This window comes from Jatropha curcas, chromosome 6 (assembly GCF_041381405.1).
Source record: "Jatropha curcas cultivar XTBG-Jc1 chromosome 6, XTBG_Jcur_1.0, whole genome shotgun sequence".
NCBI classification, from domain to species: domain Eukaryota; kingdom Viridiplantae; phylum Streptophyta; class Magnoliopsida; order Malpighiales; family Euphorbiaceae; genus Jatropha; species Jatropha curcas.
The window spans coordinates 30,063,603-30,089,659 of record NC_143156.1 but is presented as its reverse complement, the minus strand read 5'-3'; the positions used below and the strand labels follow the sequence as shown (position 1 = coordinate 30,089,659).

The 26,057-nt window shown below is 34.5% G+C and overlaps 5 protein-coding genes across 10 annotated transcripts; 3 read left to right on the top strand and 2 right to left on the bottom strand.

Annotated features, from left to right (window-relative positions):
* The first annotated feature begins 960 nt into the window (after positions 1 to 960).
* LOC105645529 (arogenate dehydrogenase 2, chloroplastic) lies at positions 961 to 3,431 on the top strand. The gene is made up of 7 exons (XM_012231152.4): positions 961 to 1,214; positions 1,326 to 1,494; positions 1,576 to 1,731; positions 2,595 to 2,677; positions 2,757 to 2,826; positions 2,954 to 3,028; positions 3,134 to 3,431. The coding sequence occupies exons 1-7, from the start codon at positions 1,039 to 1,041 to the stop codon at positions 3,242 to 3,244; spliced, it is 840 nt and encodes a 279-aa protein (XP_012086542.1). The 5' UTR covers positions 961 to 1,038; the 3' UTR covers positions 3,245 to 3,431.
* A 959-nt stretch (positions 3,432 to 4,390) lies between these two features.
* On the bottom strand, positions 4,391 to 9,194 carry LOC105645538 (DUF399 family protein, putative (DUF399 and DUF3411)). Of its 2 annotated transcripts, none has more exons than XM_012231162.4 (7): positions 8,419 to 9,194; positions 8,196 to 8,325; positions 6,970 to 7,497; positions 6,632 to 6,739; positions 5,895 to 6,443; positions 5,044 to 5,157; positions 4,391 to 4,824 (listed from the first exon to the last, which is right to left on the bottom strand). In XM_012231162.4, exons 1-7 carry the CDS (start codon positions 9,057 to 9,059, stop codon positions 4,678 to 4,680), a joined length of 2,217 nt encoding a protein of 738 aa, XP_012086552.1. In that variant the 5' UTR covers positions 9,060 to 9,194; the 3' UTR covers positions 4,391 to 4,677. The 2 variants fall into 2 exon arrangements, with proteins under 2 accessions (XP_012086552.1, XP_020540296.1); XM_020684637.2 differs by having other exon boundaries at positions 8,196 to 8,320; positions 8,419 to 8,559.
* A 1,852-nt stretch (positions 9,195 to 11,046) lies between these two features.
* Positions 11,047 to 17,248, top strand: LOC105645548 (uncharacterized). 5 transcript variants are annotated; one of them, XM_020684719.3, is made up of 13 exons: positions 11,048 to 11,236; positions 11,711 to 11,883; positions 12,013 to 12,194; positions 12,264 to 12,469; positions 12,546 to 12,693; positions 12,772 to 13,446; positions 13,539 to 13,616; positions 14,207 to 14,474; positions 14,594 to 14,793; positions 15,235 to 15,311; positions 16,113 to 16,214; positions 16,421 to 16,607; positions 16,713 to 17,248. In XM_020684719.3, exons 2-13 carry the CDS (start codon positions 11,712 to 11,714, stop codon positions 16,800 to 16,802), a joined length of 2,385 nt encoding a protein of 794 aa, XP_020540378.1. In that variant the 5' UTR covers positions 11,048 to 11,236; position 11,711; the 3' UTR covers positions 16,803 to 17,248. The 5 variants fall into 5 exon arrangements, with proteins under 5 accessions (XP_089578847.1, XP_020540378.1, XP_012086567.1 ...); XM_012231177.4 differs by having other exon boundaries at positions 12,546 to 13,446; positions 13,539 to 13,583; XM_012231169.4 differs by having other exon boundaries at positions 12,546 to 13,446.
* A 450-nt stretch (positions 17,249 to 17,698) lies between these two features.
* LOC105645566 (biotin/lipoyl attachment domain-containing protein) lies at positions 17,699 to 22,362 on the top strand. The gene is made up of 9 exons (XM_012231199.4): positions 17,699 to 17,957; positions 18,068 to 18,190; positions 18,349 to 18,416; positions 19,179 to 19,232; positions 19,458 to 19,718; positions 19,819 to 19,881; positions 20,251 to 20,319; positions 20,399 to 20,444; positions 21,926 to 22,362. The coding sequence occupies exons 1-9, from the start codon at positions 17,924 to 17,926 to the stop codon at positions 21,988 to 21,990; spliced, it is 783 nt and encodes a 260-aa protein (XP_012086589.1). The 5' UTR covers positions 17,699 to 17,923; the 3' UTR covers positions 21,991 to 22,362.
* A 326-nt stretch (positions 22,363 to 22,688) lies between these two features.
* Positions 22,689 to 24,442, bottom strand: LOC105645575 (uncharacterized). The gene has a single exon (XM_012231211.4). The coding sequence runs from the start codon at positions 24,308 to 24,310 to the stop codon at positions 22,817 to 22,819; it is 1,494 nt and encodes a 497-aa protein (XP_012086601.1). The 5' UTR covers positions 24,311 to 24,442; the 3' UTR covers positions 22,689 to 22,816.
* Positions 24,443 to 26,057: the final 1,615 nt, after the last annotated feature.

Sequence of the window (26,057 nt, the reverse complement as noted above, 5' to 3'; positions counted from 1 at the left end):
TAGAAACTAACTGCTGGACAGACAAAACAGAAAGAAGCTAACTGCTGGACTTGACTGACTTAGCTTTCTGTCCATGGGTGAACCTCTTGTACACCTGGACAGGCTTGCTAACAGGTTCGTTCTCAGTTACTTCCAAAATTCTGATCCAAAGATCCCAATCCTCCGGTTCAGATCCTTCATAGAATGTCTTAATGTTCATACTTTAGCCAAATAGTATTTAATACTTGAGCAAATTAGGATTTCGGAAATACAGCTGGATTTGTAGCTTTCCTAATTTTTCTTCTTTTAAGAGATATTGGATAATCATACATGGTGTCACTTGCAAAATTAGACTAGGCCAAAGAAGAAAAAAACTTATTATATCTACAAAAATCTACAATCACATGAACCAAACCAAATCAACCCGACCCAAATTTACCATAGGATAAAACTAAAGAAAGAAATAAAAATAATAAAAAAAAGTCCAACCAAATTTGAAAAACAGCTACAAACTCAATGCAAAACAGAAAAGCTTAGTCAGTGGGCACTAGGGGTGGCCAAAATCCGGTTTACGAACCTAGAACTGTCAGTTCCGAACCAGTTTGGCTCCGGTTCCATTATTTTTGAAACCGTGAACAGGCAGTTCCCAAAATCAGTCGGAGCCGATCAGAACCGATCGGAACCATCCTGAACAGGTTGGAATCAGTCGAAGAACTGGCCGGAACCGATAATTTTTAGAACCGAAATCATTTAGTTTCAAACCATAACTGGAACAATTAATTTTCGGTTCAATTCTAATTTTAAAAAATTTGAAACCGGAACCGGGGCCACGTCCGGTGGGCACTACTGCAAGTCTATTGATGGTAATGGATAGTGAAAAAAAGCAAAAAAAATCTCCCTATTAAAGTCTCGTATCCAAAGGGTATGGAAATAATCAGTGTTAAAAAAAAAAAAAAAATATCCACCTATTAAAAACCACTTTAAAGTCTAAACCAGAGCCTCACATTCAATCCCCTGTTGTTTCCTCTCTCTCTCTCTCTCTCTAACGATATCAACGCCATGTCTATTTCATCTTCCTCCAAACCATCACCAGCTCTGAACATAGGTATAATAGGCTTTGGTCCATTTGCACAGTTCTTGGCTAAGATTATGATCAAACAAGGCCATACACTAAGGGCAACTTCTCGTTCAGATCACTCTCAGCTCTGTGAAGATTTCGGTATCTCATACTTCAGGTAAATGTATAGAGTCAAATACAGATACATATATCCATGTCTACTTTTGCTTGTACCTGCAATAGTTGTTACTGAATAATATAATATTGATCTGTCCTAATTATTCATCAGGGATGTACGCCGGTTTCTTGAAGCCGATAATGACGTCATTTTGATTTGCACATCAATCCTATCTCTAGCAGAAGTTCTCAAGTCTCTGCCACTGCATGTTCTAGAACAGAAAACTCTCTTCGCTGATGTTTTATCAGTTAAAGAGTACCCAAGAGATGTTCTACTGAAAGTATTGTCACATTAAACTTTATTATCATCATTATGGCTAACAAGCTTATATGAGTAAGAAAATGCATATATATATTCTCAGGTACTGCCAGAGGAAATGGATATACTGTGCACTCACCCTATGTTTGGACCAGAGAGCGGAAAAGATGGATGGAAAGATCTAGCTTTTGTCTATGATAAGGTTCGCGTAAGGGACGAAGATACTTGTTCAAGTTTTCTACGGATTTTTGAAAATGAGGTATTTCCTGTTCTTATCACTCAATCAGCAACATAACTCTACTTTTTTTTTACCCTAAAACTCAGGTTACCTGCTATTTTTGCTAGACGACAACCAAATTAGCTATCCATAATAAGAAACCAGATGGACACGACAGGAAGATATCCAAATTAGCTGGATATCTTTAAGCCAATAGCTAACCATCATTAGCCAAACTCAACCAATGACCAATACATAATGAACAACTGGGCAAACTGCATGGAGCAGCATGTCTCTATCATTAAGTAGATGCAATGACTTGTCACCACAAGATCCACAACAGTGGCTGTCCTATAAAAGTTTAGCATCACTATCATCTAAAAACGGAGAACGTTCTGTAGTTGTTAAATTAAGAATCAGAAACTGGGTTCTGAATCAAGAATCAAATCTTCCAACTCCATACATCTCAAAATAAACAAAATAAATCAAAATATTAGAATTTTGACAGAAATGAAGCGAACAATCTATTTTGAAAAATGACACTCATGCATGCCCAAAAAAAAAAAAAAATCCACCATTAGAACTTGAGAAATAACTAATAAAAAGGGTACTAGGTTAAATTAAAAAGTCACAAATGGTAAATTAATAATAATGATGAGTCTTGCATTTCATAATCATTCAAGCTGTTGCCTCTGTTATAACTTTATAACTTGAAAATCACAATTTTAATCAAAATATTCATCTGAAGCATTGTTAAAAGATTTTATTCAATATTATGCCAAATTTATCCAGCTATAATTGCATAATAAATTGTTATGTACCACAGCAGAATTTATTGCTTTAAACATTCTCAAATTTGAAATTGTTATACTTATACAACAGCTGTATATAAATATATTGACCAGGGCTGCAGAATGTTGGAGATGTCTTGTGAAGAACATGATAGAGAGGCTGCTAAAAGTCAATTTCTTACTCACACCATAGGCAGGTATAGTTTTCTTATTTTACCATAAATAACACCTGGAAAATTTTAAACCATATAAACTCAAGCTTCTTCTTTCTGACAGGATTTTGTCAGAAATGGGAATAAAGTCTACACCCATGAGTACAAAAGGCTTTGAGACACTTGTTCAATTAGTATGTTCTACTAATTAACATTTCATAAAATATTTCTTTTCTGCTTCCTCTTATTCTAATCAACCAAATGTAGCATAAATAACAGAGTAAAGAAAGAACAATCAACATGGTTTTTCCCTTTTGACAGAAAGAAAGCACCATGAAAGATAGCTTTGATCTGTTCAGTGGGTTATTCCTTTTTAATAGATATGCCAAACAAGAGGTAATAACTATTAACTATTGTATCATGTTTTCATATTTATAAAGACTAGTTTTGTCCTTTAGATATGTTGATACATAACATTCAAGGTTCACTATTGTGATGCAGCTGAACAACCTAGGACTTTCCTTTGAAAAGGTTAAGCAGAAGCTACTAGATATGATGGATGTGCAGCAGAATCTAAAAGATTCCGACTCTTGCCAACAAAAATGCCCTTAGAATTTGAAATATAATGCATTGTACTTGTTTTTTTGTAATTAAAAGCAAGTTACAGGCATACTATTAGATTATCTTTCAATACAATTCTATTGTATATTCATATGCATCCATGCTAGCTTATAACAATAGATATGCATGTATTTCATGCAAAATCATAGTCACTCTGATCCAAATCTTTCCCGCATCACCAAGTTCTATTAAAATGCACAGCTCTTGAAAGGATGGTTTAGAAATTCATCCAAAAAAAAAGAAGATCCTTTTATTGAAGTTGTTTTGTGATTATGACAGGCCAAAGCTTGGTAAATATGTGAACTTTAAGGTTTGTACTTCAATAAAAGTCGAGGGATTTTTATTATGAATCGTATTTGCATTGGATGTGATTTGACATCTAAGGAATAGCCTTCAATAGTTGGAATCTGATCACACATCCTGATGTAGGGTTCTTGCAAGCCATCGAAGTAGCCTAACTAGGGAAAGGGAGTAGGAAAAACATGAGAATTGCATTTATATGGTTATAACAATGGGACACATATAGGAGGTTAATGGATGAAGTTAGATGCTGTCTTGGTGCCAGACTATAACCAAGGTACTATAACAGAAGAATTAAGACAAGAAGAAGAAAGAATGCACAAAGAAATGGAAGGAACAAAAAAGAAAACTATACAGGTCCACATGCCTTCGAATAGTAATCCAAAATGTTCAATATTCCGTACCTATATTTAAGAAAATTCCTCGTATAAACAAGTATTTATAGACAATACTGGCCTATCCTTGTCCTATTGATGGAATCATAAATGAAAATCATAACAAACAATTAGTTAAGAATAAAAAGAAAATGAAAATTAAATTGCTAAAATGTAGAAGACTTGATTTATCTAAACTAGTAGAATGCCCAATAACCTTTTTCGAGAAGTTATTGAGCTTTACATTTCTGTATCTGCTTATGAATTCACAGAATTTAATAAAAAATATTAAAATAATTTTAGCCTAAACTAGACATTCCGCCTACAAAACTATATACACAGCGCAAAATGCAGTCAATATAGTTTACTCATCACTTATGTAACTAGAACGCTAAAGTTCAATATAAGATAAAAATAGATGAAATCTGCTTCCCACAGTTGCATAGCATAGAAGAGATCTGTGTAAAAAAAAAAACCCAAGTATTATGCAATTTATTCCATTGAAATAAGCACCGCTGGAGTTCTTACATACACTTTGAATCGAAAAATTGTATTGTCTGCTTATCATGCGACTGATCTACTGGGCTGATCTCATATTAACCAAAATTTGAAAGAACTATATTGAAAATTCTGCTTTAAAGGTCATCGAAGATATAAACAAACAAATTGAAATCCACTTCCTTCAGTTCTTTCTCAACGGCTTTGGAAGAATACAACTTAGTATGACAATGTTGAAGTGAAAGAATCACCTTACTGATTCTTGATTTCATCAATGCTAGCATCTTCTGCAGAATTGCATCCAACTGCTGCTTCACTAACAGAATCTGGCATTTGATAAGAGGATGGACTAGTCTTCTGACTTTGCAGTCCAGAAAAGCGAGCCAGATCAATCCATTGCTGCAGCATACAAAACAAAGAGAAATTAATCTTATTCTAAAGAAGAGTTTTAACATCTCAACAGTTGTGTTCCTCTTTAGAACAGTATATACAAATGTAAATGTTAATCATCTTTGGAATGAATTATCTCGTATTCTGCCTAACAGTTGAAAAATAGGAACAAATGGTGCCTTATAGACAGGCTTATGCTAGAACTTGGACAAAAAAGAGGGTTCTAACCTGTGTTCCCCAGTAGGAGTTTATTGTCCGAACAACAAATGAAAGCATATTTACAAGTAACGTCTGAGAAGAAAATTCATCAGAAATGCGATGCTCGATCAGACCAGCAATAATCTGCATTATGCTTCCCAATTGTCAAAATATTGAATTAAATATTTAAAAGAATCTAGAAAACACAAGCGTAATATAATTCTCTTATTTTCGCAAGAAGAGACAGCAATAAGGTTGTTGCGTTTAATTTGACCAAAAAATAGAAGAAGGAAAATTGCATGATTTTGCAGTCACAGAAAGATTTTGTCTTCGTCACGCTTAGTTGATGCTCTAGCATAAAACTGGTATTAACACTTAAAAAGAAAATGACATGTGCTTTAATCAGAATGTTCATGCCTTGAAGACCCATACTGAGCAATCATCTTTGAGAAAGGTGAAATGGAAATTGGAAAAAGAGAAAAGAGAAAACAACTCAAATGAATTATTTTAGAATGTCATAAATTTTCAAAACAATAAATCAAGGTTATAATACTCGAAACAGTAAGCTCTAACTTACTCTGGGAATAGACAGCCGAAATTGTCATCTCCCAATTTTTAAATGGGCCATTGTGGTATTATGATAGCAAAAAATCAGCATGATTCTCAGATTATATTCCTAGTTAGGACGACATTCACAAGGTCTTTCCAGAGAAAAGGAAACTCAACTAATTTGAGACTGTCATTAGACTCAATACCTTATGTTACCCTTCACTGAATTGGAAATGGATAAGTTCACCTCACCGTGGCGTGATAATAATATGCTTACAAAAGTGATTTGCAGTACGTTTTAAAATGAAGCAAGGATTATCTCTGTTCTCTACCTGGTATCTCAGATTTGCTGACGTTCCAAGGAAGCAGCTATAAATAACTGCTGTTTTAAGTATTGGTGATCTTTTTGTTTGTTGATTCATAGCCAAAGCTGGGTTGATCAGTTTGCGAATTGCATATAAAATATTTGAGGCAGCTACAGCCCCAATGCTGGAGATAAATCCAACACTAGAAAGCTTCAGACCACCAATAAGAACAGATGCAAATCTATGACTAAGATTCCAGTCCTTCCCCGGAAGTGTCTTTTGAAACGCATTGTCAGGGATGGATCCAAGGAGACCCTTTAATGCATCCACATTGTCAGGGGCATTCATCTCATCAGCATATGAAAGAAATGATAGAGTTGGAGCAGGAAGCCAAACAGTAAAAAAATCAACTACCGTTCCCCTGACTGTGTCTGTAATTACATAATCAAGCTCTTCAAAGAAATTTTCTTTACGCTTCTCATATTGTGCTAAAAGGGTCGTGGTTATTGATATAGCTTCTTCTATGGCTAACCGATGCAAGAATTTGGGATCTGCCAACAGTCTCTCCCTAAAACCCTGCACCAAATACAGTTCTTGTCAAGTTAAAGCACCTACACAACTACCTTCCCACCATCTCTTTTTTTTTTTTTTTTCTGCAGTATCACTAAGTAAACAAAAGATAAGGCTCTGTTTACATTACAGGAAGTTTTAAAGTATGCATGTAAGTAATCTTGAGTCTTTCACTTCCAGGAAAGCAAGAATACCTGGAAACGATGAGCAAGTTCCTTAAGAAGAGGGTATTGCTCCATATCAAAGAAATTCTGCAGTACCTCTGGTGATACTAAACCAAGATCAAGTCCTTGTTGAATGTCCTGAGAAGAATGTAAGAATATTGTTTCATCAAAAGAAGACGAGACAATCAGAAAGAAAATACTTATTCGGGAATAACTGTCATAATTAAAAAAAAAATTAGCAAACTCAGAAAAGCAACCACATTTTATGTCATTCTTCTGTCATTAACATATCCATGCACAACCATAGTTGTTAAATTTAGAACCAACAGAGGAAGATTCGGTTCTTATGTTGTAGCATTACAGTTTACCTGGGGTAGGGCATCGCGCCTCCTGCCAGCTGCATTCATTACTCGAGCAATTTCAGCACGATCAAAGCAATTTCTGCTGCAGGGTCTGGCAGCAGAATACCATAAAAAATCAGCAACAGGAACTTCTCCCTCTCTGCGTATGGATTGCCTTTCAGGATCAAGTAATATAACTACTTGGTTCTTCTTTTGTATCTTTTTTGAAATTCGTGCTGGCACTCCAGTACCTCTTGAACCATACATAACATGGCTTGCACCTGTCACCACTACAAGCATACCAGTCGCTCCTCCATTAACCACTGCTTGTAAAATAATTTGGGACATAGTGTAATCTTCAACTACTCTTGCTTGTGCAGATAAATATGAGCTTGGTCCAAATGGAACAGATTGATTTGGAGAGTTCAGATCAATTGTTTTGCGGGAAATTGAAGTGAATCCTGAGATGAAACCTGAGCCTGCTGGAGGAGCATATTGTTTACGGTCAGCCTTTGAAAGCCCACGAATACCTTCAGCTTGCACTGTTCGTACCACCTATAAATAGCAGAAAAATTGTTCTGCCTTGTTAAAAGGACAAATGATGCACGAACACAATAAAGTAAGTGAAATGACTACTCTTGGTAGCAAAGAACAAAGATGAACGGACAGTTTATTCTTTCAGACATCCATAAATCCACCACCATATAAAACTCAAAATAGAGAAGAAAACTTGATGGTGGAATGCAATGCCTTCCAATTTAACATATGCGATAGTGAAACTTCAAGATGGATAATCATGGGTAAAATAAGAAGGTATCAATTTTCATTCTGGTGGGACTAACTGAATTTCATTCTTGTCTGCTGAGAAGTTATCAATTCCTCAAAAAAAATAAATAAATGCATTACTGGCGCAACCCAACATGTATAAGAGAGTATGCTCAAAAGAAAATGGGGCTAACGCTGTTGGAATCATTACAAGCAAATTGTGACGAAAGTTATCATCTTGGTGGGGGATCTCTCTTGTGTGAAATATGCCTACAAGTAATTTGGAAGGATTCTAACCGTTTGGAGAGGAAGCAAATCAGGAAATGGGAAAGGGATTGTCAAGCAGGCTGATATAAAATGCACAGATCAATCTATGATCCTCAAGTAATTGGATAATTTGGATCTTCACAGCACATTCTTTATCATATTATTTGCTAGTGCACAGCACATTCTTATTTAACTGTTTCCCATACTAGAATAGCAATTACCTTAAGCGGAGTAGCACAAGCAACAATCCCAACTCCATTATCGCGACAATAACTCAATAGAGGCTCATACTCTTGCCATCGCTGAGGTGACCAATTTGACAAACAAGACTTCAAGGTTTCTCCATCTATCCTGCCATCAAATACACGCCTCAATATAGATAATTGCTACGCAGACATACATTCATGTAAGCTTTGCAATCATAAAGAGATAAAGTTCAAGCACCTTCCATCGATATATTGATTAAGCTGCGGCTGCAAGTCACAAGGAAACGCCTCCATAGCTACTGAAATGATTTTTTCGCTCTCAACGCACCGTGTTCTCAAATTCTTAACAATTTCAAGCTCCAATTCTTTATCGTCTTTGACTGGCACTTGCTCCGCTTCTCCTAAATACACAATCCTCGCATTCATTAGCTTCTCCCACACTTTGCTCTTATCCTTCCCCAATGCCATCGGCTCACCTATTGCCGTCGCATCATAAATCCGCGAAGTTATCTCCGGCTCCTTCTTCTCAGCTTCCACCACAGACGGCAGCGGCTGCGACTGAGGAGGAGGAGTAGATAAAGAAGACTCTGAAGGCTTGTTGAGTTCATCGGCTTTGGACGCAGCAGATTGGAAGAAGGAGGAGGCAGCGAGAGCAAGAAGCGGAGTCTGCAACACAAGACGTCTGCTTACGATTTGCTTTTGACCATTAGAAGGAGAATCGGAGCCGGCGCGTTGCCGACAATGGATTGTGAGGGTGAAGTGGCGCGGGAACTTTTTGGAAGCAAATTGGCGGCGAAGGGGCGAGTCTGTTGGAGGGGAGCCACGTATGCACGGCGGTGGTGGTCTACAGGCGAAGCCTCCTTTTATGTGGGGCTTCATTTTACGTTGCCGTTAGTTAACTGTGGCACGGTTACAATGCATGGAGACAGTCAGAACTCAGAAGCAGAGAGAAAGAGAGAGCGAGAGAGAGAGGGCGCGTTGTGGTTTGGAGCGTGGTTTTTGCTGATGGAAAAATAAAATGATTTTTTATTGCGCAAGTGGAGGGAAAACAAAAATTTTGTGACGTGGAAATTGCGTGGAATTTGTTTAAGATTTTCTTATTTTCAGGTGAGGTGGAGGATAGAACAAGTGGTCTCTAGATGGCTTCAGCCTTTGAGCGGTGGGGGCTTGTTTGAAATTTAGAAGTAAAGAATAAGAACTATGGATGTGATTTGACCAAGTCGATTTGGTGAAAGATGACTCGTTGTGCTGCACATAAAATGTAACGAAATAGAGGTATTTTATGAGTCTTCATTTTTTCAGGATAATAAAATTGAAATTTTGTATTATCTTAAGAAAAAAAAATCAATCAAACGAGGTCGAATTAATCTTTCATGATAGATTTAAATTTGAGTCATTTCGATTATAAAAATGTTTACTATCGTGATGAAAAAGCAATGAATATTTTAAGGTTTTATATTAATTTTTAATGGAGATATTAGGACTCAGCAAATATAAAGTTTTCATAATCATAAATCAATCTTAATGTTATTTAAATACATAATTTAACCTGTAATACGTTTTAACGATAAGACAAAAATTACATAATTTTTAATATCGTCTCTATTTTGAATATTAATAATGAAATGACAATCTCATTTTAATAATTACATAGTCACATTCCATTATTTGAGAGAGCATGGGATGAAAATTCGAGTCAAATCCAAAAAAATAAAATATGTCACGTTGCCAATCCATCCAAATTACCTACATTAAACTGAACTTATAACAATTTTATCTAAAATAAAATTGAGATTAGATTTATTTCTCAATAACGGCATGAAAATATACTCAAGCAACTATATAATAATTCATATATCTATGAATATAAAGCGAATCAAACTAGTTGTACTTATTATGTGCTTATAACTAGTTATCACTCTCTCTATTTACAAATATAAGTTATTTATGTAAATATAAGTTATTTAAGTTTTTTTACAGTAATTAAGGAAACAAATTAATTTCTTTAAACGAAAATAAAAAGTTCATTAATTACTATTTGTTTAATATTCTCCAACCGATATCCAGATTTTATTACTAGAGACCGCCTCCTCCCTGTAACTTTTTTTAATAATTGACTAAATAATTTATAATATTATTTCAAATAATAAAAATTTTCAATTCTTAATAATTAAGAAATTAATAATATTGTTTAACATCAAACCCATTTTTCTTATATACTACACAAATTTATAATAGACATAAAAAGTATGTAAAAATTTAAACCTAAATATTTATATGAGGTAATTAAAAAAACCGAAGGATTTTTTTTATTAAGGTAATACATTTATTGTTTGAATTATTAATTATTGAAAAAGATAAAGAGTTTTTATTAACACAATAAACTTATTATATTGTGATTAATTATTGAATTCAATTAGTACATATAATTAATTAAATTTTATACCATGTAATGATAAAAATACATATATTAAATTCATAATATTATTTGAACTCTTAAAAGGAATATAATAAAATTATACATTCCAATGTGACTATTCAATGAACTAAATAATATAAATATACCATAAATTAGATATAATTGTTTCATTTTTTTTTAATATGTCCACGCCACGGAAATTGAAGGGTCTACGCAGTGCATATTATGGGCGTGACAACTGAGGATCTCATGACGATTAAACTTCCTGTCAGCTTCTGAATTACCAAATTACCCTTATTATTGAAGCATCCTAGACTCCTAGTCGCAATAAGAAAGAGAAACTAAATAGTATCCTGGTAGGGGTATCCAAGTAATTGCGGACTCTAAAGGACTGGCACATTTCGCGCTTCCAGCATCTATGTAGTGTTTACTCTGCGAGGCCTCTGCTATCTTCATTCCTCTAATGCTAATTTGCTATAATTGTGCTACTAATAGAGCCAGAGCCCTAAACTTTTATAGCATTTCCTTTCCTTTCCGGGGAATTGAAGGTTTAAAGCCCTTTTTTCCCCGAGTGATTAACACTCGCCATCTAAGTTCTAACATTCTTCGTCAAGGACAGTTGATTTAAGAATCTCAGGTCCTTTAATGGCCCTTTTTTTTTTGAGTTCTTATTTATTTATTTGTTTTCATTTTAAATATATATGTATAAATAATTGTATTTGTGCTTTTAGTTTTTGTTGCTGAAATTAATTAGTTTACAGAGGAATTATTTGAACTTTCCTGGAAAATAATGGAAAAGATTTTGTATTCCTCGATGTATGAACAGAAGTTATGAAGAATTACGGTGTCGGTTTGGTATACTAGTTCTTCTTTTTGTGTGTTTGGGGCAAAAATGGTAGAGCAGAAAACATATGTTTGCTTCGTGTTCTTCGAACTCTATTTATCTTGTCTCAAATTGATATCTTGTTCAAATTTGAAAATGCTAGATCATTATGTTAGTCCTGCATATCTTCTCTTTTTATTATCAATTTGGGTTTGAGATAGGGACTACAATTCAGATTTTGCAAATGTGTTATTGAAATATTTACCTGTTATTTCTTGGGATTAACAGAATGGGTGCCGGAAGAAAGACGCGGACAATCACTATGAAGGAGAAGATTGTACCTCCATGGACAGTAAATGGTATTGACACTGCAAGGAATCTAAGAACAAATGATCTCACTGCCGTAATCTTTGGCTGCAAGCATAATACGATCAAAGAATGTTTCTCGAACCAGTTGTTTGGTTAGTTGGCCACCTTTCATATTTTTTAACTTCGAAGATAATTGCCTCACATTACATATTCAAGTAAATTTTTGTCTGCACAATCTTGACTGGATACACTCTTGAAATGTTATTGGACTTCATGGACAGGATTGCCTGCTCCACATAACTTGTATGTAAGGAACATCTATCCTGGTATGCTGCTATTTTTATTCAACTACAGTGATAGAAAACTTCATGGTATATTTGAGGCTGCCAGTCATGGACGACTGAATATCAATCCACATGCATGGACTGAAGATGGTTCAGATTCTTCTCCATATCCTGCACAGGTATTGGGAAGGTTTTTGAGTTATCTAGTTGACAAATGGAACTCGCTGAATGTAGCTTTTTTGTTTTAGGTTAAGTTCCGCATAGCAACTCTGTGTCAGCCATTGGTGGAAGATCAATATGGTCCAATAATTGCTGAAAACTACTATAAACCAAAACTATTTTGGTTTGAATTGGACAAGGATCAAACAAGCAAATTGGTATCATTATTTTGTTCTTCGCCAATGACACAGAAGCAGAGCCCTTTGTTCAAAGGTTCATTCATTCCTAATGCAACGTAAGAATACTGCAAATTGTCCAATGAAAATTTGGTCAACTTGGAATTCCTCTCTGACTTATCTTCATTTTACCAGAGAGAAGCAGAGACAGGAAGGTGAGATTAGTAATAATGAAGGAAGGGAACGAGCGAAAGAAGTTGCAAGTGTGAAACCAAGCCCCGGGCTTTCTTATTCCTCTGTTGTAAAAAACATGAGTTCATCTGTTAAGACCGATCAATCTCTGGTGAAGTGTGGCACTTATATTTTTGATCAATCTAAGACAGCATTGGGTGTCTGCAGCGCTAATGCCATCATAGTACAGGATTCCTCTGCTTGTCCTAGTTTGATTGGAGAACGGCAGCAGTTGAAAGCTGTGGATGTTGCAGAAAATCATAAGCATGAGGCAGTATGCGGATATCCAAGTGCCAATGGATCTTCCTCTTCTCATGTTGATGGCATGGGTGCTTCTCTTCCTCAGAAACCATGGAGTGCCTTGTTCAACAATGAAACTGCTTCTGATGCAGATGCAAGAAGGGAAGCTGAAGATTCAAAGGTACCAACTTTGGAATCAAAATTTTCTGAGATCGATCAATGCAGTTCAGAGTGGGAGCCTTCACCTGACCTAAATCAGAAAATCAATGTCTTGGATGCTGCCGTGAGCAATGAAGATTCTGAACCTTGCGAATCTCTAACCATTGTTGATACAAGGCAGGAAGCTGAAGATCTTAACATCGGTGGGGATCAGTACAATTTGGAATGGAGCTCGTCGTGTGTTTCACCACGTTTGGATGAAGAACATCAGACTTCAGAACTTCTTACTGATGGGTATGTTCCTCAGGAAGAATTATATAGTGAATCAAACTGGGAATCCTTGTATGTAGCCATGGCAAATATGGTTATAGCAGAGGATCATCAAAGGGAAGTTGCTAAGGTGCATTCAAGAGAAGCAATATTTTCGGAAATTAAGTCTTCTGATTTTCATTCTATAGTAGCAAAGGTAATTAAAGCTATCAATTGTCACTGGTCTTTTAACTTTGGCTTTACCTTTTCGTCCTGTGATTTATTTTTACTTTGGATCTCTCCTTCAAGTTACTACTGGAAAGAGAAGAGTTGAAGGGATCTCAGTTTATGCAAGTAAGAAAAATTAATTTGATGGAGCAAGAGCTGGTATGCTGTCTCATTAGTTCCTTTTTCTAATAAGATCTTTGCATTATGGACATACTTGTTATACCATAGCAAATAAAATTTCGTATTATTATGTAGGCACCGGTTGGTTATAATGGAATATAGTAGTTTGTTTTTGCCGCTGCCTGTCATGTACATACCATGGTTTTGTGTGTATTCATACAATATTTAATCACTGGAATCTGAACATAATTGATTCTGTGCATCATCCTACTTTGAAAGTCACTATAAAGATCTTTTTTTTTTTTTTTCTCTTTTGCCAAAATCTTATTAATTTTGTTTCATTTTTATGATAGGTCGCTGTGGATATTAATTTTTGAGTGCCAATTTTTATAGGGTCAAGTTATTTTATTGCATTCCTCTTTTGTGAAATTATCAAATCATTGCTCTCCACTTCTTTAACTGTTAATTTGTTTCTTGGTTTTCTTGGAAATTCACTTGTTTGCTTCCACTGATACTCCGAGGAGATTGTTGTGTGTGGTTATCTATCTTCTTCTCCTTCTTCTTTGTTTATGAGTTTTCCCCATTTCTTGCTTTGTGGAGTTATAACCTGGAGGCGAATTGGCAATCAGGTTGAATCAAAAATTGAAATTCAACAATTGAAAGATAGATGCAAGGCACTGGAAGCTCGCTGTATAAACTTTGATGACCTGATGCTTATAGCTGGAGGATTTGACGGTTCTTTGTGGTTGTCGAGCTTAGAATTCTATTCTCCTTTCCACGACCTAAAGAAACCCCTTGCTTCTATGAATTCTGTACGTTCATATGCCTCAGCAGCAAACTTAAACGGTGAACTCTTCATAATTGGTGGTGTTCACGGTAGTTTGTGGTATGACACAGGTATATTTGTTTTTACTTTTGACCTTTCGACTTTTTATCCTTCTCAAAATATTTGTTTCTTTACTAGGAAATAATATTGTTACTCACAAGTTAAAAATGCTGCAATTCTATGTGCGAAGTTGAGTCATACAACCCAACATGCAATCAGTGGTCATCTCGTCCTTCATTGAATCAAAGAAGAGGGCACTTAGCAAGTGTTTCGTTACATGACAAGATATTTGCAGTTGGGGGTGGAAATGGAGTTGGATGTCTTTCAGAGGTCGAAATGTTGGATGTAAATGCTGGAAGGTGGATCCCTGTTCGGTCCATGCTTGACAAGGTACCACTTTAAGTTATTTTTGTTCCAATCTTCGCTCTTAGGCATATGTCCTCTTGCTGAAACTACAAGATATACCAAGAAAAATTGATTATTTTCTGATGAAGAATTCAATGAAAGTGATAATATCTATTCAGTATGTTCTGTGTACTGACTCTCCTGCATATGTGTCGCTTTTTAATGGGTTTGTAACCTAAGAAAGTGGGAAAATAGGAAGTTCCCTTTTGAGGCTTCTTTATTCAACCTTTACAAATTACAACTTGCATGATCAAGTGAAAGAAAGTGTGATAGTTAATCCCCAGTACTCTGAGGAATGAAATTCTTTGAAAGCTAAAGCTGCTACAATAATTTGTGATGTGAATTTAGATGATAGTTCAACTTGATAGCACTATCCCACCATTTAATACTTTTTCTGACAAGCTTGATGCTCCCTTGTTCTGTCAGCGATTTGCTCCTGCTGCAGCAGAAATAAGTGGCATACTCTATGTTGTTGGAGGATACAATGGAAGTGATTACTTAAAGTATGTTGCCATTTTTCTTTCATTAATTTCTTCATTCTTTTTATTTGGTGGATTAGCAGTTGTTTGCTGTCAATGGTCAGAGTTTATAAAGAATTGGTTTTTCTATCATTTGCTTTGAGCATGGTTGGGATCAATCTTTAGGTTGTCTCTTTGCCTCTGTCAAGTCATCATATGAAATTGATGACAATCTCTTACATGAGTTTTGAGTGGGAACGCTATATAATATATGTTTAATAATCATAAACATATATGCTTAATATGTCGTTATTTTGCATAATCTAGTGCTTGTCCCAATAAAGTGTTGCTTCATAACCATTTGAAGAGCTTGCTACAGTGTAAAGTTTAATATTATATTATATCTTCCATAGGCTTAACTTATCTACTTGTAGTAAACAACATTACCTGGTGTAACCTTAGCTATGATGCTAAGTTCAATAGCTTTTCTAGCTTGCAAAATTGCTTTCCTTCAAAAAATGGCTTGAAATTTAGGCAATTTACTTTTCAATTTAAAAGTTGGGAAATTTTTGCTTCAAGGGGGAAGTGGGTGATCAGCTGATCTGTAGAGCATCCTGTCATTTCTGGTCTAGTGTTGGGAGAAGAAATTTCTTTGTTTCTGTTTAGCCATTGGTTGTAAACTCGGATTTTTTTTTTTTTTGCTAATATCTTGATTTTTAATATTGCCTTGTATGTTTTGAGCTTTTGTGAATCAGACCTATTTATCATTATATTATACGTAAAATGCCATAAATAAATGGATTTATTTTTTATATAGTGGAAATATCATTGTACTTAATATCTCAGCTCAGTTGAAAGATTTGATCCACGAGAACATTCATGGACACGACTTGAGAGTTTGACTGTGAAGAGAGGATGCCACTCTTTGACAGTTTTGAATGAGAAATTGTAAGTTTTTCTTTTCTTGTATTTGATGCTTCAATGTGCAATTTTTCGGTGTGGGCCTTTCCAGGGAAGGGTGGGGATTGATTACCTTACGAATAAAATTTATGGAGTATCAAATGCTTGATTGTATGTTATACATGAAGCCATTATTTTGCATATGAAGAGATTACAATCTTGGGAATACCTCATGGACAAATTTATATTTGCAGATATGCTTTGGGGGGCTATGATGGTCATAACATGGTCTCAACAGTAGAGGTATTCGATCCTCGCGTTGGTTTATGGACAATGGAGGAATGCATGAGTGAGTCAAGGGGATATTTCGGTGCTGTTGTGATGAGAGATTCAATTTATGTAATTGGAGGTCTGAATGACAATGGAAAACCATTAGACAAGGTGAAAAACTACTCCCAACTAGTACACATCTCATTTCTGAATTTCATTGTTCTGGGGTATTTGGCTAAATCTTGTGTGCAATTTTTCTGGATGTGATGAGTACAGGGAGAATATTACAAGGAAGGTCATGGTTGGAAGGCAAGTGACCTCAAAGGAATTGGGAATAGATGCTTCTTTTCTGCTGCTGTTCTTTGATTGAGTGGCTGATAGCGACTAAATCTGTTTGATAATCTGCAAAATGTATATCACAGGTTCATCCTCTATATACTATTTTTGAAACAGATAAATGTAATGGATATTCAGGTTCTTGAAAGCTATTGACGTGCATTCTCTTGGTTGTAATTAGTAATTAGGATAGGCTATATGACTGTCACAGGCACGACAACGGAATTATCAGGGGCACACTCTACCACTGAGCTAATAGCCCGTCGTGCGATTTTCCAGTGCCTAGCACATTATGTAGATAATGAAATGGAATTATGAACATGAACATTGTTACATGTCCAGTATCAGTTTCGATACGTTATTACTATTTACTGAAAGACAAAATTACTACTATGATATAGAAAAGTTATACTATTCAACTAGTGATTAGCTTGGTATGGTTTGCAAATTTTTAATAAAATGGATATTGATAGGCATTTTTTTCCTTCCACAAGTGGAACTTTTATTACAAAAATTTTCAATTGCACATTTTAGATTTCTACTATAAGTTCAGATTGTGATATATTGTTCACATTAAAATTTTGAACCAAAATTAAAATATCTCAAGGAAAAAGGATTTTGAAATATCAATTGGATTTAAAAAGTGGAAACAATGTACAAATTAGAAAATTTAAATACTATAATCTCTGGTTCTTTTTTTGAATGGCTGCAAGCCAGCAAAACGACGATCAAAATTGTCGTCTTTTTTATTCATTAGGCTTTGAATTTTGGTCTAAAACCCATCCGTTAAAGCCCTACAAGAAATCCAACCCAAGCAAGTTTATATTTTGGGCCGATCCAAATTAATTTGGGCCAATGAGTCCACTTTAATGAATCCACTTTTCTGTACTAATGGGTGCAACCAGTGCCCGTTAGCAAACAGCAACTTAAAATCAAAGCTGTAACAACGGCGTGGGCGTGGGTGGAGAAACTGAGGAGAGCGGGCGGAAATTACAAAGACAGACACTCTATTCTCTCCCTCTCAAATCCAAACGTGTCGCTGAACTAACCAAACTATTCATTTCTATAAGTCCCTCTTCTTCTCTCTCCAAGAAGAAAAAAGAAAGAATAGAAGTCCTCCATTTCTCTTCTTCAATCTCTGATTATTGCTCATGGAGTCATCCATTGCTCTCCAATCCTTTCGCTGTAATGCTCTTTAGTCTCCCTTCTTCTTTCTTCTGTGTTGAATTTGGTGAGATCTGTAATTTTTCTTTTTTTTTTTTTTTTTTTTTGGATTTTGGTTCTTTCTATCTCAGGTAACATTTACGGGCAGCGCTTGACAGTTAGTCGAAAGATGGTTTCTTCTCCTGTGAAGAGAAATGTAGCGTTGGTCTCTTGTGTAAAGGCACCTGAAGCTGCTGAAACTGTCAAATCTGATGGTGAGTTAGTTTTTTTAGTTGATTTTGCTTTTTTTCATTAAGCTCGTCTTGATTTTGGGTATAATTGAGGGTAGTCAGTTTTAACTGCTGTTTCATTAATGAGGTGTCCTCCTTTTCCTCTCTTTTTTTTTTTTTTTTTTTTTTTTTTTTTTTTTAAGCTGGTGGTGCTAAAGGCTCGTTGGAGAACAGTAACTTGCGAAGTGCGACTTTCCCTAATGGATTTGAAGTAAGGGCTAATCTTTTTTCAGAGTTTTAGCTGGTGGTGCTGAATGTCTACTTCTTTTAGTAGCTGCTGACTGTTTTATTCATGACTGCATCAGTGCAAATAATTGAAATTTTTGACTTTAATCGCCTTTTTATTGGGGAAAATTCAAGCTTTCAATCATTTTATTATCTTAGAAGTTGATGGCAATTATAATTTTACATGATCCTGAACCAAGAAGGACCCTGATATCGTTAACAATAATATTGTCTTTATCGCCAAAAACCCATTAAGGAATGCCCTAGCAGCAAATCAGTGTTTCAAATGTGGACATTATTATCATTGTTCCAATATCAAATTAGAGAAATATTGAGATAAAGGGAAAAACTATCTAGCTTCAATACTAGCAACACAAAAAGTAGCGTCTTTTGGACGATACAGAGTGCCCATCAAAAATACTAGCAACGGAAGCAGGGTATGGATTTGCAGCCTGCCTATGCTAAAAATGCCAGTGACCCAAGTTAGGGATGTTCCTTTGGATTCTTTGACAAGGAGGGGGCGTCTTCAGTGCTTGTAGGACATCCTTATGATATGGCCTCATTCTGTTTCTTTAATTGCCATTTGATAGTTTGTGTTGTTTATCATGACATTAATATCAAATGTTTTCCCCTTTTCTAAAGAAAGCTTGTTTCAATCCTTTATTTTCGTTGTTTGACATTGCTGCTCTTACATATTGATTAACATTTCCTCTGTTCATAATTTTGATCGTTGATTTCAAACTATTAGGCATTGGTGTTAGAGGTGTGTGATGAGACAGAGATTGCTGAACTGAAACTGAAGGTAAACCTCCAAAGCTGTTACCTTAGCTTTTCTTGCAAAGCAACTCTTTTGTTTGTTAATATCATTAGCAAAAGATGGATGTCTATATTTACTTGAAATGGAAAATACTGGTGGCCAGTGCTTATCTTCATAGTTTTGGTCATTCTGGTATTGTCATTTACAGAATTTTGGCTATATAAAGGCACATAACATTTATTTAACTTGCCATCTGATGCTTTATGTTAGGTTGGAGATTTTGAAATGCATTTGCGCCGCAACGTTGGGGCTATAACAGCTCCTTTGTCTCACATTTCACCTACAGAACCACCACCAATTCCAACCGAACCCATGAATGTATCAGCTCCAGTTACCCCACCACCAGCACCACCAAAACCCTCCACTGAAAAAAGCACTCCATTTAAAAATGTTTCTTTTGGGAAGTCATCCAAATTAGCTGCCTTAGAGGCTTCCGGAGCCACTGGATATGTGCTAGTGACTTCTCCAACGGTAGGTGACATACTGTCATTGGATGATTAGAACAATGTTGATAATTATTTTGTGTGGATAAAGCCATAATTGAATATATGCATTGCTTTTTTGTTTCCAGGTTGGCTCATTCCGAAGGAACAGAACAGTGAAAGGAAAAAGACAACCTCCCATCTTTAAAGAGGTATGTGTTAGTCTGGTACCTGTGTGTGTATATATTTGTTGGTTACAACAAAAGCCACCTGTTGTATCAAGATATGTCTGTTAATATTTGTGTTCAATTTTCTTAATGTTCCAATTGTGTCAACTGCATATGCTTTAATTAGTTATCCACTTTTATCTGCTAACACAAAATTTTGATGGGTAACCTATCAAGAATGACTTGGGCTGAATTGCTTCATTTGCAGCTTGTTAGGATCTTCCTATTATATTCACTCTTTCCAGTTTAGCTTGATGTAGAACGGATGACTTCAAAATATTGATTGAAAGATACTATCATGGGTTTTATTGGCTTGGGCCCTAATTCTGAAAATATACCAATTCAAATTTGCAGGGTGATCTAATCAAAGAAGGACAGGTAATAGGATACTTGGATCAATTTGGTACTGAACTTCCTGTGAAGGTGAGTCTATCTATTTCTGAGTCTTTAGATTTGGCTTTGCTTGAATGATGTGTACCTTATCATGGTGATGGTTTTGCAGTCAGATGTGGCTGGAGAAGTCTTAAAGCTCCTCTTTGATGATGGAGGTATGATGTCATTATATGCTGGCCATATTGTTTTAACATCTTGAGGTCTAAGCGTACATCATTAGTGACATTTCGTTGATACTAAATATATGAGCAGTATTTGCATATCCTAGTTGGATTTAGCAAGCAACAATATTCTCATCTTGAGTCTCCAAACAATGATATAATTACCATGAATAGTGAAGGGAACTATAGATATCGAGGTTGTAAATTGCACTCCCCGTGATGATTGGAGTGTACATGTCAGCATGTCATGCCAAAGTGAACGTCACATTTGGCACTAATTGTGAATTTGCTTGGAGAATTACTATATTAACCATATCAGGGAGTCAAAATCATGGCAATCCACCACTTGTTATTAGGATTATTCAACTGATATTTAATACCAGAAATAGATAAGATAAACATGATATGCTTACTCTTTGAATGGAGGTTATTTGACTTGGTGGTGCATTCATTAAGGTTTAGGCTCTCTGAGTGTATCTTTTGTTGATACTAAGAATCTAAAATGGAGAGTGAATTGATTCTGGATAAACATTCAATATGGCCCTTGAATTTTATTGGATGTTTAGTTTTGCCTAAAGTTAGCTTTTACACCAGTTTAGGACATAAATTTGAGCTTAGAATGAAGTCACCCTATTTTTGGTCAAAAACAATAAAATACTAAGTTCTACTTTTAGATAATAAAAAAAATGTTTAAAAAATGAGAAATTAAAAAGAAAACTAAAACAATGTGAATATTGAAAATTACTTATCTTATTTTTCTTCTCCGTCTATAATAATGGGATTGAGTTTTTTCCTTTTTTTTTATTTTATGAAATTTTAAATATTTTTTATTATTTTAAAAATTAGAAAGTTTACCATTTTATTATTTTTGACCAAAAATGGGGTAAATTAATCTTGCACTCAAATTTATGTCCTAAATTGATCCAAAAGTTAATTTTGGACCAAATCAGACATCTAGTGAAACTTAAATGTCAAATTGAACATTTATCTATTGATTTTCAGGATCTAAACCCCTAACGAGTCATGATTTCTGTATGCTATGTTGAATTTTGCTTATACAAGATATTGAAGGCGAAGTCTACTCCTGACTGAATTAACTTTTTTATGTGATGATAATACCATTGTGGTACTGAGATGGAAAAGTTTAGTACTTATTTGGACTTTCTATGAACTGACTTCCCCCCCTTCTTGTCCTAAATGCTTTATGGTAATGTTACAATGATTTTTTCCAAAACTCCTTAGTGTCAAATATGTTTTTCTTCTTTGGATTTAACCCTGTTGATGGCAGTTGAGGAAGATGTCCTTACCCAGCAAATTCTTGCTTTTGTAGTTACTTGCATGATGTTGCATTAGGAGTTAATAAATTGTGAAGGCTATAAAAGTTAGGAATTCTAAGATTGCATTTAAAATGTAAAGTTAGCAAAGAGTAATGAATTGATTGTTTTATTGCTTGATGTTGGCTGTGTATGATACAGATGCAGTTGGCTATGGAGATCCTCTTATTGCTGTCTTGCCATCATTTCATGATATCAACAAATGAGTTGTGTCCTGTGTCGGCTAATCTTAAAGCTATTCTTGGAAATCTCTTAAGTATTGCATGCAGATTGTTTTCCCTGGTACTTTATATCATCCCGTCCTCTACTGTTTGATTGTTCAATTAGAAGACATGAGTTTTGTGGTGACCTGTTCTTAGCTTTGTTGTTTAATTTTATTGACTACAGATGTTGAAATAATTGATAAGCATTGTAATTTTAAAAAAAAATTCCATTTGTATTAGGTAGTATTTTTGTACACTAGCGAAGCTATAAACATTTGTTACTTGTTGAGTTAAATTGTATCACTCAGAAACCACAAGGGTTTTCCATGAAAGCACATTTAGGGCCAATAAAATCTTTGCAAGGTTTTGTACTAATATTTGCTATATGTTTCTTGTTATCGATTTGATGATACATTATGGTATATATGGCTATGGCAAAGTGAAAATTTAAAATTTTCTCATGAACAATTAAGACTTTTTAAAATATCTTTTAAAGATTAAGGTAGTATTTTATAAAAGGTTAACTCCTATAATATTTAGCTTTTAGTTTTTTATGAAAAGCTATTAAATAGCTTCCAATTACTTAAACAATTAAACGCTATTAGAACAATTACAAAAAAGTTAATTTTGCTGAATAGACTCTAACCGCAAAGTAAAGGGGAGGAAGGGCACAAAAAAAAAAAAAAACAGAAGCTCAATCATAAAACAAAACAAACATGAATTACTGTATTTATTGAAATAAAATTTAGAAAAGAACATAAAAAAAAAGGCACATGCATGAGAGGTATAAGCTTATTAGTGAAAACCTAATTAGGCTAACATGACCTAATTAAGCTATGGTTATATGAAGAATTTCTTTAAATTCCAGCCTTCTAGTCTCACTGTAAAACGTTCTATATTTGTTAGGCCAATATGTTAACCAAATCTTCCCTTTAATCTCCCATTCCATTGTCTTCCCTATTGCACTTTTATCCACCTTCCATCTCATACCATTTCCATACTCATCTCTGGCAAATATCACTCCTCCTTGCTTAGTGAAAGGCCGATGAGCACTCGAGTACCGGTCTTTGAACCAAGATTTAGGGTTTATCAACGCCATCTTTGAAGGTTTGGAGGAGGATACCTCTCTTCCATCTATACTATCATGAAGAAACCAATTCAATATCGTGCTATACCCATAAACCGATTCCTCAAATTTCCATGGCTTCAAGCTTGTCGACACAGTCTCTCCGACCGATAGCTTAAGCCCCAAGAAACTGTTGGGAGGATCAAAAGAAGTTTCGATGCTTTTTTCTAGTTCTATCTCTGTCGTCGGATTATTTGAGGATTTACTTACAGAAACACTTATTATGTTTGATTGGAGAATGGGAGTTAGTTGCAATGATATCCGCGAAGGAAAATGCTTCTCTCCACTTCCAACTCCTCGTTCAGCCATAAGAGTCTCATTCACTAGTCTAACAATATCACACCTTATGTTATCTATACTTAGAATCACATCAACCCACTTTTCTTGAATCATAACTCTGTAATTGAATTGGAGGACCCCTTCAAGTTGGTGGTGTTTAAGAGAGAAAGCAAGTCTTTCATCACTTGAAGCAGTGCTTGAACTTTCGATATCCACGGCAATAATAGGGCAATATAATTGAACTTTCCACAACTCAAATGTTGAAACTGAGTAAGAAAAGAGCGGTGATGGTGTCTTGAGAGTTTGATTAGTAGCTTGAAGCTCTGAAATCCAATTTGTTATAGCAAGATTCATCGAACGCATCCATTGCTCTTCCAAATTTGATCCTATAATTTTCATGAGCATCTTTAATCCATCTCTTAGCTTACAATTAGTCAACTGAGTCTTAAGATTGTTGAGACATTCAGGTCGTAGATCAGCAGGAGCTTCATAGATGCAAATCAGAAAAGTGAGAGTGAGAAATGCGAAGTTAAACATCTCCTTCAAGTTGGAAACTTTAAAGTCTAGCTTGGGAACTTTAATGGAGGTTTTACACTTGTTTGAACTAAAAGAGAAGACATCTTCAATTATGTTAACTAAGAAACTAGAAATTGTTTCATCATCTAATAAGTTTAAGGGTTTGGAGTTGGTTTTGATTGGTTTTGAGGTCCAAAGAGAGATGGGTATTAGATTGAAATTTGCAACTATAGAAAAGGAGATAGTTGAAGATTGAAGATTCTTGGAAACAGAAAGATTAAGGGATGGTTGGGATGAACTGGAAGAACACAAACATACTGACATGGAATCTGCTTTCCATTGAAGTGTTGAAGGAAGGTTTTGAATCCAAGTAAATATATCAGGATAGCAACAAAAAGCCATTAGAGCAGGATAGTTAAGAGCTGAGCTCTTTACAGTTTTGTCTCTCTCTTTTCAACAAAGAAGGACTTGAACAGAGTTTTTGATGAGTGAAATATGATTTAATGGTCTCTCTATTTGCTACATATATATATATTGTAAGAGGTTAGGAGTTAAAAGATAGCCTCACCCATTAGACTTCATTAGGGGGTGAAAAATAAGAGAAAAAAAAAAAAAAAAGGGAACCATATATGTATACATTATATCTAATTACTATAATGATAAAATGTTTTGTAATTTGGAGATTATAGATTGAAGGCGTGAAAATATCAACCTCTTTAAAATCTGCAAATATGGAATGTTTCGTACATCACTTCACTCTTATTTATTCAATATTATGAATCCATATTTTTTATCTTCCAAACAAAGCCTTAAAGATTTCTTATGTACAAAGAAAAAAAATGAGTTATTGGTGAAGGAAAGTAAAGCTGAGATTCTGGCAGGTAGAAATGTCAAAAAGTGAAACAAATAAAAGGTTAGATATTTATGCCAATCCATCTACTTTAGCATCAAGGAAAAAAATGCTATATATATATATATATATGCTTTGCCAAAAATAAACAAAGTGACACGTGTCAGTAGCTTCTAACTTGTATTTTATGCTAATTGTGACATTTAATATGCTAATTGTGATTATTTTGAATGTTTCTTCATGTACGTTTGAATTGCCTAGTTCTTTTGTTCAAGTAATGGAAGAGAATAATTGCTTTACATAAAATATTAGATTTTTTTTACAAAAATATTTGGAATATTGTTTAGACTACAAACAGCTTCCTTCCTTCATGAACTTGTTGAAAAAATAAAAAGATTTCAGACCAATTATCATTATGTTAAGCCTCCTCCATGCCAAAAAGCCTTAGATGCAGTTTGGTAAAAGGCCACCTGCAAAGGCATTGCATGCCTGTTTTTACGTCCCGCTCTGAGATAGCATTCACCTAAAATCTTTTCAATAATAGAAACTTTAAACCTTAAATTCCAAAACTCACAAATAAAGTTTATCTAAAAAGCACAGTATGCTTTCATTATTTGTTAAATCAATTTATATGCAGATAAACTTTATTTCTTTTAGAGAAATCTTAAGGACATGTATCCTAAATTAACATAGCTACTACATTTAGAAATTAGAGATCTCTTACAATTAGTTTTTGGAAGTAGGACTTGATTACATTTATTTACAAAATCATGACAATTTCATAAAAATTTGCTTATCTATATAATGAATTATAATGTAAAAATGTGTGAGTTTTCCATTCATAATCACTGAAGATTGATATAATCCCTTGAGATTCCATACTACAGAATTATTTGATTATGTTCTACATTATCCATTACAGTTCACCAATTCTAATCATAGTGTTATTAAATTAATTATAGAATTTAAGTTTTCTCTGAGAAGGTGATATGGAAGAATCTTATGATAGGAAACATATCGTTTGCTTTCATATTTAATGATAGCATAGAGATTAAATTTTCATTGCTTTCGTGTGATACTTTTTCTCTTTTTCTCATTGGAAATGGGTTATGAATACTTATTGACACTCAATATATATATATATATATATATATATATATATATATATATATATATATATATATATATATATATATATATATATATATATATATATATATATATATATATGTTGTAAGAAAGATGATAATATGAATTAAGGATAAATAAATCTATTTTAAGGAAACAGAAAACGTAAAG

What these genes read in the sequence shown, in the direction of transcription:
- LOC105645529 (XM_012231152.4), top strand. Translation starts at nt 1,039, where the DNA reads ATGTCTATTTCATCTTCCTCCAAACCATCACCAGCTCTGAACATAGGT. An exon ending in CAAGAGATGTTCTACTGAAA is followed by an intron (nt 1,495 to 1,575) that starts GTATTGTCACAT and finishes ATATATTCTCAG; the next exon opens with GTACTGCCAGAGGAAATGGA. An exon ending in TACGGATTTTTGAAAATGAG is followed by an intron (nt 1,732 to 2,594) that starts GTATTTCCTGTT and finishes TATATTGACCAG; the next exon opens with GGCTGCAGAATGTTGGAGAT.
- LOC105645538 (XM_012231162.4), bottom strand. Translation starts at nt 9,059, where the DNA reads ATGAAGCCCCACATAAAAGGAGGCTTCGCCTGTAGACCACCACCGCCG. An exon ending in AATCAATATATCGATGGAAG is followed by an intron (nt 8,326 to 8,418) that starts GTGCTTGAACTT and finishes ATTTGATGGCAG; the next exon opens with GATAGATGGAGAAACCTTGA. An exon ending in CTTGTGCTACTCCGCTTAAG is followed by an intron (nt 7,498 to 8,195) that starts GTAATTGCTATT and finishes TGCTATTTATAG; the next exon opens with GTGGTACGAACAGTGCAAGC.
- LOC105645548 (XM_012231169.4), top strand. Translation starts at nt 11,712, where the DNA reads ATGGGTGCCGGAAGAAAGACGCGGACAATCACTATGAAGGAGAAGATT. An exon ending in TCATTCATTCCTAATGCAAC is followed by an intron (nt 12,470 to 12,545) that starts GTAAGAATACTG and finishes TCATTTTACCAG; the next exon opens with AGAGAAGCAGAGACAGGAAG. An exon ending in ATGGAAAACCATTAGACAAG is followed by an intron (nt 16,608 to 16,712) that starts GTGAAAAACTAC and finishes TGATGAGTACAG; the next exon opens with GGAGAATATTACAAGGAAGG.
- LOC105645566 (XM_012231199.4), top strand. Translation starts at nt 17,924, where the DNA reads ATGGAGTCATCCATTGCTCTCCAATCCTTTCGCT. An exon ending in TTGCTGAACTGAAACTGAAG is followed by an intron (nt 19,233 to 19,457) that starts GTAAACCTCCAA and finishes GCTTTATGTTAG; the next exon opens with GTTGGAGATTTTGAAATGCA. An exon ending in TGCTAGTGACTTCTCCAACG is followed by an intron (nt 19,719 to 19,818) that starts GTAGGTGACATA and finishes TTTTGTTTCCAG; the next exon opens with GTTGGCTCATTCCGAAGGAA.
- LOC105645575 (XM_012231211.4), bottom strand. Translation starts at nt 24,310, where the DNA reads ATGGCTTTTTGTTGCTATCCTGATATATTTACTTGGATTCAAAACCTT.